Raw genomic sequence first — 13,091 nt, 5'->3', positions numbered from 1 at the left:
AGAAAGAGCTCTCTGCTATTAAGAAGATAACAGTACTTCATAAAAGAACAGGCAATCAATCCCCTTCTCAGTTATTCTGATTGCTAAAAAAACTACTTAACCCATTGAGTTCAGAATCTATCCATTTAAATTTTCAAGGAGTTAATGAGCTGAGGCCTACCATAATTCATAATACATAGTTTTTTGGTTAACTTCTCTCAAGTCTTATGTTTTCCCCCATTTCAGTTTAGAATTCTGAATTTGCTTTTCAATTGTTCTAGGATTCTTTACCTCTATATCATTAGGCTACAGGATTAAAATCAGGATTTGTTTCAAATCACCACAAAGAAGGTTACCACCTATCAACAGTCCTCACAGTTCAAATATTCTAGACTATTGGCTAAAACCAAAATATTAAAAAGAATAAGAAACAAAAGAGTAATATTTAGCTGCAGAAACTCCAAAAGCCATTATTAATCAACCCAATGAGGGAAAAGTTTCCACAGCCTCTTATATTCACTGAGCTTTCCTTATGAAAAAATTCAAACCTAAAGCAAAGTACTATCTTCTAAGATGTCATTATCCCAAAAAGTTAAGAAACAGGTTAAATCAATATGTTTGTACAGTTCAACTTCATAGACGTTAGAGTTTCAATATGTCTATGGAAACATTTTCAAAGCAATTAAAATAGTTATGGAAATAAAGGCAGTTTTATCTACTAGTAATATTTTTTTAATCCAAAACATTAAATCTAGAGGCATAACTTAAATAAAGCAAATGCTGTTTGTATTATATGTCTGAATACAAACTCTCAATAGTGGATTTGAGTTTAAGATGTTAGAAAGAGGAGTTCCCATTGTGGCGCGGTGGTTAACGAATCCAACTAGGAACCATGAGGTTGCAGGTTCGATCCCTGGCCTTGCTCAGTGGGTTAAGGATCTGGCATTGCCGTGAGCTGTGGTGTAGGTCGCAGATGCAGCTCAGATCCCACATTGCTGTGGCTCTGGCGTAGGCTGGTGGCTACACCTCCAATTAGACCCCTAGCCTGGGAACCTCCACATGCCGTGGGAAGCGGCCCTAGAGAAAGACCAAAAAAAAAAAAGTTAGAAAGACACATGCACCTTGTTGCCTTATATGCTGAAAAATCGACATTCAGGTACTAAAAGTTTCTAATCTGAAATTCAGAACAAAAGTGTAATTCTGAAACTGAGCTCTTTGTTAACTACAAGGAAGTTGTACTGATCAATAAACAGTTGCCATAAGAGGTCATTTTTGGCCACATAACCATTTTCGTGAACTGAAGTGAAATATCTGGAGTATGGATGTGGGGGGGGGGAGGGGTCTGAGGAATAGATATGCAGAGATTAACGTTCTAAAGTGATGTCTACCAAACTTTCCCAAAATAGTGCCCAACTTTCCAGTTTCATCTTCAATCTCAGCCATATGAAATCTTTCCAGTCACTGATGATACATACCCATTTTGAAATCATAACTCTGCCTGTTTTACTAATGTTCTTATTTCTATAGATTTTTAGACCATCTGTAATTATTCCTGTGCATAATGTTATCTATGGTAACAAAATGATAGTGCTCTCTGACAAGACTTGACAAAATATAGCCTGAGATACATACATAAACACACATACATGTACTCACTACACATAGATACGTATATGTGCATATATAAAAAAATTCTAAATTAGATATATTTCTAAAGAGAGTTAAAATTCTTGGGTTTCTTTGTGTGTTTTTTTTTTTGTCTTTTTGTCTTTTAGGGCCACACCCACGGCATATGGAGGTTCCTAGGCTAGGGGTCCAATCGGAGCTGTAGCCACCGGCCTACACCACAGCCACGGCAAGGCCAGATCCGAGCTGCGTCTGCAACCTACACCACAGCTCACGGCAATGCCGGATCCTTAACCCACTGAGCAAGGCCAGGGATCAAACCTGCAACCTCATGGTTCCTAGTCAGATTTGTTTCTGCTGTGCCACGACGGGAACTCCTCTTGGGTTATTTTTAAGTACCTTTCTATTCTAGAGAAAATAGACAATACAAACATTAATAGAAAGAAAGCTATTGTAGTTCAGACTTTTATTTTTTTTCTTTTTACAACTATATCTGGGGCATGTGGAAGTTCTTGGGCTAGGAGTGACTCAGAGCAGTAACTGCAACCTACGCCACAGCCACGGCAATACCACATCTGAGTTGCATCTGCAACCTACACCTCAGTTTGAGGTAACACCATATCCTTAACCCACTGAGCGAGACCAAGGACTGAACCCGCGTGCTAAGAGAGACAACATCAGGTCCTTACCCCACTGAGCCACAATGGGAACTCCCTAGTTTAGAAATATTATTAAGACCCAGACACCTATGGTCAATTAATCTTTGACAAAGGAGGCAAGAATATAAAATGGGAAAAAGACAGTCTCTTTAGCAAGTGGTGCTAGGAAAACTGGACAGCTGCATGTAAATCAATGAAACTAGAACACAACCTCACACCATGCACAAAAATAAATTAAAAATGGCTTAAAGACTTAAACATAAGACACCATAAAACTAGAAGAGAACAGAGAGGCAAAACATTCTGACATCAACAATAAAATATATTCTAGGTCAGTCTCCCAAAGCAATAGAAATAAAAACCAAAATAAACCAATGGGACCTAATCAAACTTACAAGCTTTTGCATAGCAAAGGAAACCATAAAACAAACAAACAAACAAAAAACCACGCACACACACCCCAAAAAACAACCTACAGATGGGAAAAAATAGTTTCAAATGACGCAACCAACAAGGGCTTACCCTCCAAAATATACAAACAACTCATATAACTCAACAGCCGGGGGAGGGGGGACCAACCCAATTGAAAAAAGGACGGAAGACCTGAATAGACATTTCTCCAAAGAAGACATACAGATGGCCTAACAGGCACATGAAAAAATGCTCAACATCACTAATTATTAAAGAAATGCAAATCAAAACTACAATGAAGTACCACTTCACACCAATCAGAATGGCCATCATTAGTAAGTCTACAAATAACAAATGCTGGAGAAGGTGTAGAGAAAAGGGAACCCTCCTACACTAGTGGTGGGGAATGTAAACTGGTACAACCACTATGGAAAACATTATGGAGGTACATCGGAAAACTGAATATAGACCTACCATATGATCCAGCAATCCCACTCCTGGGCATATATCTGGACAAAACTTTCACTGCAATTGATACATGCACCCCTATGTTCACTGCAGCACTATTCACAATAACAAAGACAAGGCAACAACCTAAATGTCCACGGACAGATGAATACACAATGGAATACTACTCAGCCATGAAAAAAGAACAAAATAATGCTTTGCAGTGACATGGATCGAACTAGAGACTCTCATACTAAATGAAATAAGTCAGAAAAAGAAAGATAAATACCATATGATATCTGGAATCAATATGTGGCACAAATAAACCTATCTAAGAAAAGAAACAAATTCATGGACATGGAGAACAGACTTGTGGTTGCCAAGGGGGACGGGGAGGGAGTGGGATGGACTGGGAGTCTGGGGTTAGTAGATGCAAACTATTGCATCTGGAGTGGATAAGCAATGAGATCCTGTTCTATTTGTGATAGAATGTATATAACTGGGTCACTCTGTTGTACAGCAAAAATTGACAGGGCATTGTAAATCAACTATAAAAAAAATTTTTAGATAAAAAATATTATTAAGGATAAAAGTCATATAAAACTAATTCAACAATATAAAAATTATGTGTACCTAATAATATACATACGTTAAATATAATGTAAAAGCTAAAAATATTTATAAGAAAAAAGGGCAACCCCACAGAAAAACAGGTGATGAGGGGGGACATCACAAGGATATATATTTGAGCAACACAACTAAAAACTCTGACCCAGTTGTTCTATATTGCACCCAAAAACTAAAAATGTACATCCTCCTCAAGTGTCTATGAGACAGTTTATCAATGTTAACCAAATGTTGAACCACAAAACAAGCCTAAACAAATCTTAATGGACATAAATCATTCATGGAATGTTCTCTGACTACAGTGGGTTAAACTAGAAATCATTAATAAAAAGTACCCAGAAAAATCTCCAAATGTGTGAATATTAAGCAATGTGTTATTAAAAAAAAAGCATAACAAAAATTAGAAAATACTTTAAAACTGAATAAAGACAAAATAACATATAAAAGTTTGTAAGATGCAGCTACAACAGTATATTAGAGGGAAATTTACAGCCTTGACAACAGACATAGAAAAAATAAAAATCATCAAAGCATTCGCCTTAAGAAGCTAGAAGAGGAGTTCCCGTCGTGGCGCAGTGGTTAACGAATCCGACTAGGAACCATGAGGTTGCGGGTTTGATCCCTGCCCTTGCTCAGTGGGTTAAGGAGCCGGCGTTGCCGTGAGCTGTGGTGTAGGTTGCAGACGTGGCTCGGATCCCTCGTTGCTGTGGCTCTGGCGTAGGCCGGTGGCTGCAGCTCTGATTGGACCCCTAGCCTGGGAACCTCCATATGCCTCGGGAGCGGCCCAAGAAATAGCAAAAAAAAGACAAAAATAAATAAATAAATAAAAATAATAAAGAGGGTAAGAAACTTCTGGACGTGATGGATACATTTATGCCACAGACTGTGGTGATGGCTGCACAGGTAGATATTGATCTCCAAACTCATCAATTAAATATGTACATTAAATATGCACAGCTTTTTGTATATCAATTTACCTCAATAGAGTGTTTAGGGGAAAAAGCTGCAGGGAAGAAAAATTTACAAAAATGAAAAGAAAAAAAAAGAAATGAAATAAAGGTAAGATTAAAAAACAGAAAAATATACAATAGAGAGGATCAACAAACCCAAAAGTTATTATTATTTTCTTTTCTTTTTTTTTGGGGGGGGGTTTGGGCCACACCTGTGGCATATGGAGGTTCTCAGGCTAGGGGTCGAATTAGAGCTACAGCCGCCAGCCTACACCACAGCCACAGCAATGTGGGATCTGAGCCTCATCTGCAACCTACACCACAGCTCTCAGCAACTCTGGATCCTTATTAAACCAACAAGTGAGGCCAGGGATCGAACCCATGTTCTTATGGATATTAGTTGGGTTTGTTAACCACCGAGCCACGATGGGAACTCCAAAGTTGTTTTTTTTTTGGAGACATAAAAATTGCTGTCTTAAGAAATGATTAAAAAGAAACAGATAGTATCTGGATTGAAAAAAGAGAACATCACTACAAATCCTATAAACATTAAAAACAAAGGATGTTATTATACCAATAAAATTTTAATAAAGTGGTAGCTTCCTAGAAAAATGAAACTAAATTGACACATGAAAACAAAAGGAGTTCCCACCGTGGCTCAGTGGTAATGAACCTGACTAAGATCCATGAGGACTCGGGTTCATCCCTGTACGCACTCAGGGTTAAGGATCCGGCATTGCCGTGCACTGTGATGTAGGGTGTAGGTCGCAAATGCAGCTCAAATCTGGGCATTGCTATGGTGTAGGCTGGTGGCTATTGCTCTGATTCAGCCCCTAGCCTGGGAACTTCCATATGCCATGGGCACAACCCTAAAAAAACAAAACAAACAAAAAACCACCAGAAAATATGAATACCTACTATCCTACTCTCTACCAAAGAAATGAAATCTACAATTGTTTTGGCCTCCCCCATGGCATGTGGAAGTTCCCAGGCCAGAGATCAAACTCATGCCACAGCAGTTACCCAAGCCACTGCAGTGACAACACCAGATCCTTAACCTGCTGTGCCGCAGGATAACTTCCAAAATCTACAATTAATAACTTTCCCACAATGAAAACTCCAGGACTTCACAAAATATTTAAGGAGTAAATAACACCAACCCACAGAAGCTCTTGCAGAGAAAAGGAAAAGTGGGAACTTACATCAACTCATTTTGAGGCCAGCATAATCTAGGAATCAAATCCTGACATACTATTAGAGAAGGAAAACTGCAAGCCAATTTCATTCATGAAAGTTGATGAAAAAATCCTAAACAAAATATTTAAAAATGGATTGCAACAATACATAAGAACAAAAATAAATTACAACCAAGTTGTATTTCTTCCAGAAACATGAGACGGAGTAAACATTTAAGAAAATCAATTTAGAAACTTCTGCTTCCAGTCAAGATGGAGTAAAGGGAAGTTCCCGTTGTGGCTCAGCAGAAACAAATCCAACTAGGAACCATGAGGTTGAGGGTTTGATCCCTGGCCTAGCTCAATGGGTTAAGGATCTGGTGTTGCCATGAGCTGTGATGTAGGTTGCAGACGTGGCTCGGATCTGGCATTGCTGTGGCTCTGGTATAGGCTGGCAGCTACAGCTCCGATTTGACCCCTCAGCCTGGGAACCTCCATATGCTGCAGGTGTGGCTCTAAAAAGACCAAAAAAAAAAAAAAAAAAAGATGGAGTAGAGGGACTGGTCTTAACCTACTCAATGAAACAACCACAAACAAAAGAGACCACTTAAAGAAATGAACCAAAGAACTGACAGTCACATCACAAAAGAAGTTATCCAAATGACACACACACACAAAAGAAAGATGCTCAACATCACCGGGGAACTGCAAGTCCAAACCACAATAAGCTATCTCTACTTTCCTACCAGAAAGGCTAAAGTAAAGAGGGGAAAAAAAAAAGAAAGACTTACATGATATTCTTATAATATCTAGAAAGATTCTGTAAGGATTTCCATCAAGGTATTAACTAAAATTCCTAACTTTTCATATGGTCACCAGTGTTTATGTTCTTGCTTTGCTCATTTAATTTTCTATATTGTTTTTCAAAAAATACACATAGCTCCTATAGTAAAATTTTTTTTTCACTTTTAAAAAAGGTAAAAGGAAAGGGATAATGACATTCTTAGTGTGATATAACTTACTTTGATTAGAATTTTAATTTAAAAAACTTGAAGTATTTTATTACTGGTTAACTTACATTTTCATGTCAAAATATATTTTACAAAAAATGTTTTGTGACAATGGTTTTCTATCATAACATTATGGTTTGAAATGTTGTTAAAACAAAAAAATTACAAGACCACATGCAAACGTAAAATTAATCTGTTAGTACATACAGAATTGAAATGGTGACATCATTCAACACTGAGACATTAGTATGTAAGTATTTAAAAACAAAATATCTGCCACTATGGTCTGGTGATAAAATATTAAAATAAGTTTATTAGACAAAAACAGCTAAATGAACTTTAAAAAGCATGAAAAATATGATGAGTTTCAAGCACTAAATGCAAGAACATTTGTCAAACTCCAAATGTTAGGTGACAATTTAGCAATCAGGGATGGCACTTATGTAAGCAAGCAGCATGAATAAACACATACTTTAAAGTTTTAGGTGACATTCAGCTTTCACTAAAGGGAAGGATTTCCCCCCATTACAGAGGCACTGATACACTGCCCTCTGTACCTGGCACATCCTGGGGGAGCTCAGATGCCACCTTCTTCTCTGCCATGTTGCTGCTATCGTGGGTTTCTGAGAGACACCCCACGGGACTCCTCCCTTCAGAGGGACTAGTCTCTTCTGAAGAAGCATTTGTTGTGTTGTCGCCAAGATTTGCTGACACAGAGTTACCTTTATCCCCAACTTCTGTTGGCTCTACAGTAAAATGCACAACAAAACTTTAAAGATATCCTTTAAAATTGCTTTAGGACAAATGGCCACATTCAGTCAACTACCTAAAACGAATGATCACCAAAAAAACCTACTTTGTTGGAAGGCCATTTTGAAGCAATTAGAATCTGGGATATTTCTGCAGTAGGGAATCCAAAGGCTATTTAAGAATATTTAATATAGTAAGGATGTTGAAGTAATTAATATAAAAATGAGTATTACATGGAAAAGTGTATATTATGATATAAAAATACTGATTTTTCACCAATAAATCTCATAGGAAAATGGCACCCCACCTTATTAAGAAGTATAAATAGAGGTATAACATTATAGCAAATCCACCAATATATACATCACAATGATTCTGCATGTTTTAAGGAGGAAGGGTATCCTAATTTCTTTAGAGATGTAAAATATTAAATAGTTGTTTGTAATAAAAAAGATTCATTTTCATTTTGCAAGTGAAACTAGAGATTTCATGAATAACACTGACGAACTACTTCTTTTTAACCAAATAATGTTTTTACCCTCAGATTTTCCAGGCTCAGGATCATCATCTGGTGCTTTGTCATCACTGTCTTTTTCAAGGAGCTGGTCTTCAAACTCCTCTCCACTTTTGTCGGCATCTTTGGAGTTATTATGCTCAGTTTCATTCTTGTCCTTTTCAATTTCTTCTGGGCTTTTAACAATGTCAATGTCTCCCTTTTTGGCTCTTATGGATTCCAAAATTTCTTCTATAATAAAACAAATAAAAATTTTGTTTCCATTTATGCCAAATATAAAAGCACTACAAATGCCACCTAAAGAGTTTCAGTACAAATTATTATTAAAGCTAAATCTGTTAAAAGTATTACAACTATGAAACAAAGATCAAGATTACCAATAAAATTTTGATATTTAGAGATTCCAATTTGGTTATCTTCACTTCCAGAAAATACATGCTAATTACATTATTTCAATTTCTTTTTTTAAAAAAAGAAATAAAAATTAGTCTATCTTTTAAAATTGAGATTGAGGAGTTCCCATTGTGGCTCAGCAGTAACGAACCCGACTAGTATCCATAAGGACTCGAGTTCGTTCCCTGGCCTTGCTCAGTGGATTAAGGATCCAGTATTGCTGTGGGCTGTAGTGCAGGTCGCAGATGAGGCTCAGATCCTGCATTGCTATGGCTGTGGTGAAGGCTGCCAGCTACAGCTCTGATTCGACCCCTAGCCTGGGAACTTCCATATGCCATGGGTAAGGCCCTAAAAAGACAAAAAAAAGAAAAAAAACTGAGATTGATATAGATTACTGTCATATCCTCTGACATATGAGAAAAACTGTAAACTGATATACACCCAGTCTGGGCAGTGTGGTGCAGTGACAAAAACCTAGAGACTCGTAACCTACTGCCAATCTGACTTGCATTATTTACGTGGGCCTGGGCAAGCTACTTAAAATGAGAAAACAGAAGCCCATGGGGGGGGAGTTCCCGTCGTGGCGCAGTGGTTAACGAATCCGACTAGGAACCATGAGGTTGCGGGTTCGGTCCCTGCCCTTGTTCAGTGGGTTGACGATCCGGCGTTGCCGTGAGCTGTGGTGTAGGTTGCAGACGCGGCTCGGATCCCGCGTTGCTGTGGCTCTGGCGTAGGCCGGTGGCTCCAGCTCCGATTCGACCCCTAGCCTGGGAACCTCCATATGCCGCGGGAGTGGCCCAAGAAATAGCAACAACAACAACAACAAAAGACAAAAAAGACAAAAAAAAAAAAGAAGCCCATGGGGAAAGAGTTCTCTCTAAAGTCTCAAAACTGAAAGTCACTAAATCCCTAAGGCTTCTGATTCTCTTTCAAGGTGTATCAGAACATGGACTCCTGGATATTAATGATATTCTTTGGGTTATGATCCAATATTATCATTTTTTATTTTGTTGCTCAAATTGTTCCAGTTTTGGCCACTAGGACTTCTTCCAGGTGAGTCCAGTATGCTTTAAACATACTTCCTACCCTCCCTTCTTCCTTTATTCAGCACTTACTTACTTTCCAACACTACAAGGTGCTCCAAACTCACCTTGCCTCTTCCTGCCCCAGTCCTAGAATCCCTTAACGCTCAAGGAGTCTTGGCTCTTTTTGCATTGGAGAAAGGGATTTAGAAATCATGTTCTGGGAGTTCCCGTCGTGGCTCAGTGGTTAACAAATCCGACTAGGAACCATGAGGCTGCAGGTTTGATCCCTGGCCTTGCTCAGTGGGTTAAGGATCCAGCATTGCGTGAGCTGTGGTGTAGGTCGCAGACGTGGCTCGGATCCTGCGTTGCTGTGGCTCTGGTGTAGGCCAGCGGCTACAGCTCCAACTTGACCTCTAGCCTGGGAACCTCCGTATGCCACGGGAGCGGCCCAAGAAATGGCAAAAAGACAAAAAAAGAAAAGAAAAGAAAGAAATCATGATCTGGGCACTAGGAGTACTTGTTACTGCTGGAGTGTCTATACTCTCTCTACCAACAGAGCTGGGAAAAGCATTCTGTACACTAGCCCATGCGTATATAAATATTTGTATTTTTTCTGTACCTATCTTTGTGTGGGAGTACATGTGCGATTCATTCAAGCATTGCTCTGTTGCCTCTTTGTAGCGGAAGTTCTGTTTTCATTATCTACCATATGTCTATTTATTTGGTCAATCCTCTTATACACAGTAAACTAGTTTCAGAATTGCTAAACTATAGTCCCATGAGAAACAAATTTACCAACTAGAGTACAATGTTTCTGAACAAGAAGAAACATTTTTAATGCCAAGGCCCTGAAATCATGATACTTCTTTTTTTTTTTTTGGTCTTTTTGCTATTTCTTGGGCCGCTCCTGCGGCATATGGAGGTTCCCAGGCTAGAGGTCCAATCGGAGCTGTAGCCACCGGCCTACGCCAGGGCCACAGCAACACAGGATCCGAGCCGCGACTGCAACCTACACCACAGCTCACGGCAACGCCGGATCGTTAACCCACTGAGCAAGGGCAGGGACCGAACCCGCAACCTCATGGTTCCTAGTCGGATTCGTTAACCACTGCGCCACGACGGGAACTCCGATACTTCTTTTTGTTTTTTGTTTTTTGTCTTTTCTAGGGCCGCTCCGGCGACATATGGAGGTTCCCAGGCTAGGGGTCCAATTGGAGCTGTAGCCACCAGCCTACGCCAGAGCCACAGCAACTTGAGATCCAAGCCGTGTCTTCGACCTACACCACAGCTCACGGCAACGCTGGGTCCTTAACCCACCGAGCAAGGGCAGGGATGGAACCCGAAACCTCATGGTTCCTAGTCGGATTCATCAACCACTGCGCCACGACGGGAACTCCTATACTTCTTTTTGGATTTTTAAATTTCTTTGTTTATATTTCCTTTGTTGAAATGTTCTCTACCTTCATTTTCATTAATATTTCTTAAACTGAAGGTTTCCTAAGATTAGAAAAACTCTGCAAAGTCATCATTGGAAAATACTGACCTTTCCGTAAAGTCATTATTTGAAGCCACTGGAGTTAATTCCTCACTCTCTCTCACCTTCTCTACTCCTAATTCCTATAAGAATTTGAAGCCAATGATTAGATGAAGCCAGTGACAATTTCAAATGGAAGGATTTTTTTTTGGCTTCTTTTTAGGGCCTCACCCACGGCAAATGGAGGTTCCCAGGCTAGGGGTCCAATTGGAGCTGTAGCCGCCAGCCTACGCCACAGCCACAGCAACTCAGGATCCGAGCCAAATCTGCAACCTACACCACAACTCATGGCAACACTGGATCCTTAACTCACTGAGTGAGGCCAGGGATTGAACCCGAGTCCTCGTGGATACTAGTTGATTCGTTTCCACTGAGACACAATGGGAACTCCTCAAATGGAAGGAATTCTATTATATTTCCTGTCGTCATCATCCAAGTCACCCTGGGGTCCTTTTTCACATCACTTCCTTACATCCTTTTACCTATCTATACACACTGCTTTCAGTTTCTATTTACCCCAGCTGCATGACTCTTGCTAAGTACACTAAACTTACCAAACCGAAGTATCTCACTGTTTTTGAAGAACTTTTTATTCACAAAATTAAAATGTAATTACCAATTACTTGCTCTTTTAAAGAGCCATATTATTTCTTACTTTCAAACATAGCTCCACCCTGATCTTCAACTACCAGTATTTCCAAACCAAACTGTTGTACATTCCTCCCAACTTCCCTACTGCCATTTAATGGCAATTAAACAACATTAAAACAAAACAAAACAAAACAAAACGCAAAACTATTTAGACCAAAAATCACAGATGGGATGACCAAAGTCTCTGATTTTCTGTAAAGGTTCTTTTTTCTTTTTTTTTTTTTTTTTTTTGCTTTTTTTGCTTTTTAGGGCCATACATGTGGCATGTGGAAGTTCCCAGGCAAGAGGTCGAATAGGCGTTGCAGCTGCCAGCCTACACCACAGCTGCAGCCACAACAACGCCAGATCCAAGCCACATCCATGACCTACACCACAGCTCACAGCCATCCTGGATCCTTAACCCATTGAGTGAGGTCAGGGATTGACCCCACACCCTCATGGATACTAGCTGGGTTCATAATCCACTGAGCCACAATGGGAACTCCTGATTTTCTATGAAGATTCTAATTTCAAACATTCTATCTTGTTATCCACTCTATCAAGTAAACATGTATTTATCCATCTAGATGTGCTTATTTTTAATTCAAAAATTGGTATTATTCATAGCCATAAGAAAAACAGTCCAAAAAAGTCAGGGGGAGAAAAAAATACTAAGGATAAAAGAAAAAATAATCCGTTTAGGTTGTATCTAATCTACAATAAATATGTATGTTCCATAAACATGTATGTTCTATACTTTATAGGACTTTTTCAAAACTAAACAGAAATAATTAACCTACCAGATTTTAAAAACCATCTCCTCTTAATAGAATTCATTCCAAAAATAAACTTCCTTCAAACAAGCGAAATAAAGCATTATAGAACACAATCACCAAAAAAGTATATGATAGGAGCTCTCACTGTGGTGGAGAGAGGGTTAAAAATACAACTGCAGAGGTACGCGTAGCTGTGGAGGCACGTGTTTGATCCCCTGGCCCTGCACAGTGGGTTAAGGATTCAGCATTGCTGCAGCTGTGCATAAGTCACAGCTGCAGCTGGGATTCAATCCCTGACCAGGAAACTTTCATATGCTGTCCAAGAAACCTTTTTATGTGCAGCCATAAAGAAAAAAAAAAATTATGATTCCTCCACTGTTGGTGGGAATGTAAATTGGTGCAACCACTACGGAAAAGAGTATGGAGGTACCTCAGAAAACTAAATATAGACCCACCATATGATTTAACAATTCCACTGCTGGGCATATATCCAGACAAAACTTTCATTGCAAAAGATACAGGAGTTCTTGTCGTGGTGTAGTGGTTAACGAATCCGACTAGGAACCATGAGGTTGCGGGTTCGAT

The 13,091-nt window shown here is 39.2% G+C and overlaps 1 protein-coding gene across 40 annotated transcripts in view; it reads right to left on the bottom strand.

Annotated features, from left to right (window-relative positions):
- Nucleotides 1-13,091, bottom strand: part of BPTF (bromodomain PHD finger transcription factor) — a 144,301-nt gene that overhangs the window by 85,343 nt on the left and 45,867 nt on the right. For 34 of the 40 annotated variants that reach the window (XR_014820917.1, XM_084983895.1, XM_084983902.1 and 31 more), the window contains exons 4-5: nucleotides 8,173-8,379; nucleotides 7,442-7,630 (exon numbers count right to left, since the gene is read on the bottom strand). Coding sequence is in view for 39 of the 40 variants with exons in the window: in XM_084983895.1 (XP_084840021.1) it covers nucleotides 7,442-7,630; nucleotides 8,173-8,379 (396 nt within the window). In the remaining variant the exon portion in view is untranslated. The remainder of the gene's footprint in view (nucleotides 1-7,441; nucleotides 7,631-8,172; nucleotides 8,380-13,091) is intronic. The other 6 variants (XM_084983903.1, XM_084983932.1, XM_084983923.1 and 3 more) reach the window with 1 other exon arrangement.

This window comes from Sus scrofa, chromosome 12 (genome assembly GCF_054392235.1).
Source record: "Sus scrofa isolate SSC_HxYL_T2T_F1_AM1 chromosome 12, Sscrofa_HxYL_maternal_Yorkshire_Landrace_v2.0, whole genome shotgun sequence".
NCBI lineage: Eukaryota > Metazoa > Chordata > Mammalia > Artiodactyla > Suidae > Sus > Sus scrofa.
Note: the sequence above shows the minus strand (reverse complement) of the source record. Positions and strands in the feature narration are given on the sequence as shown.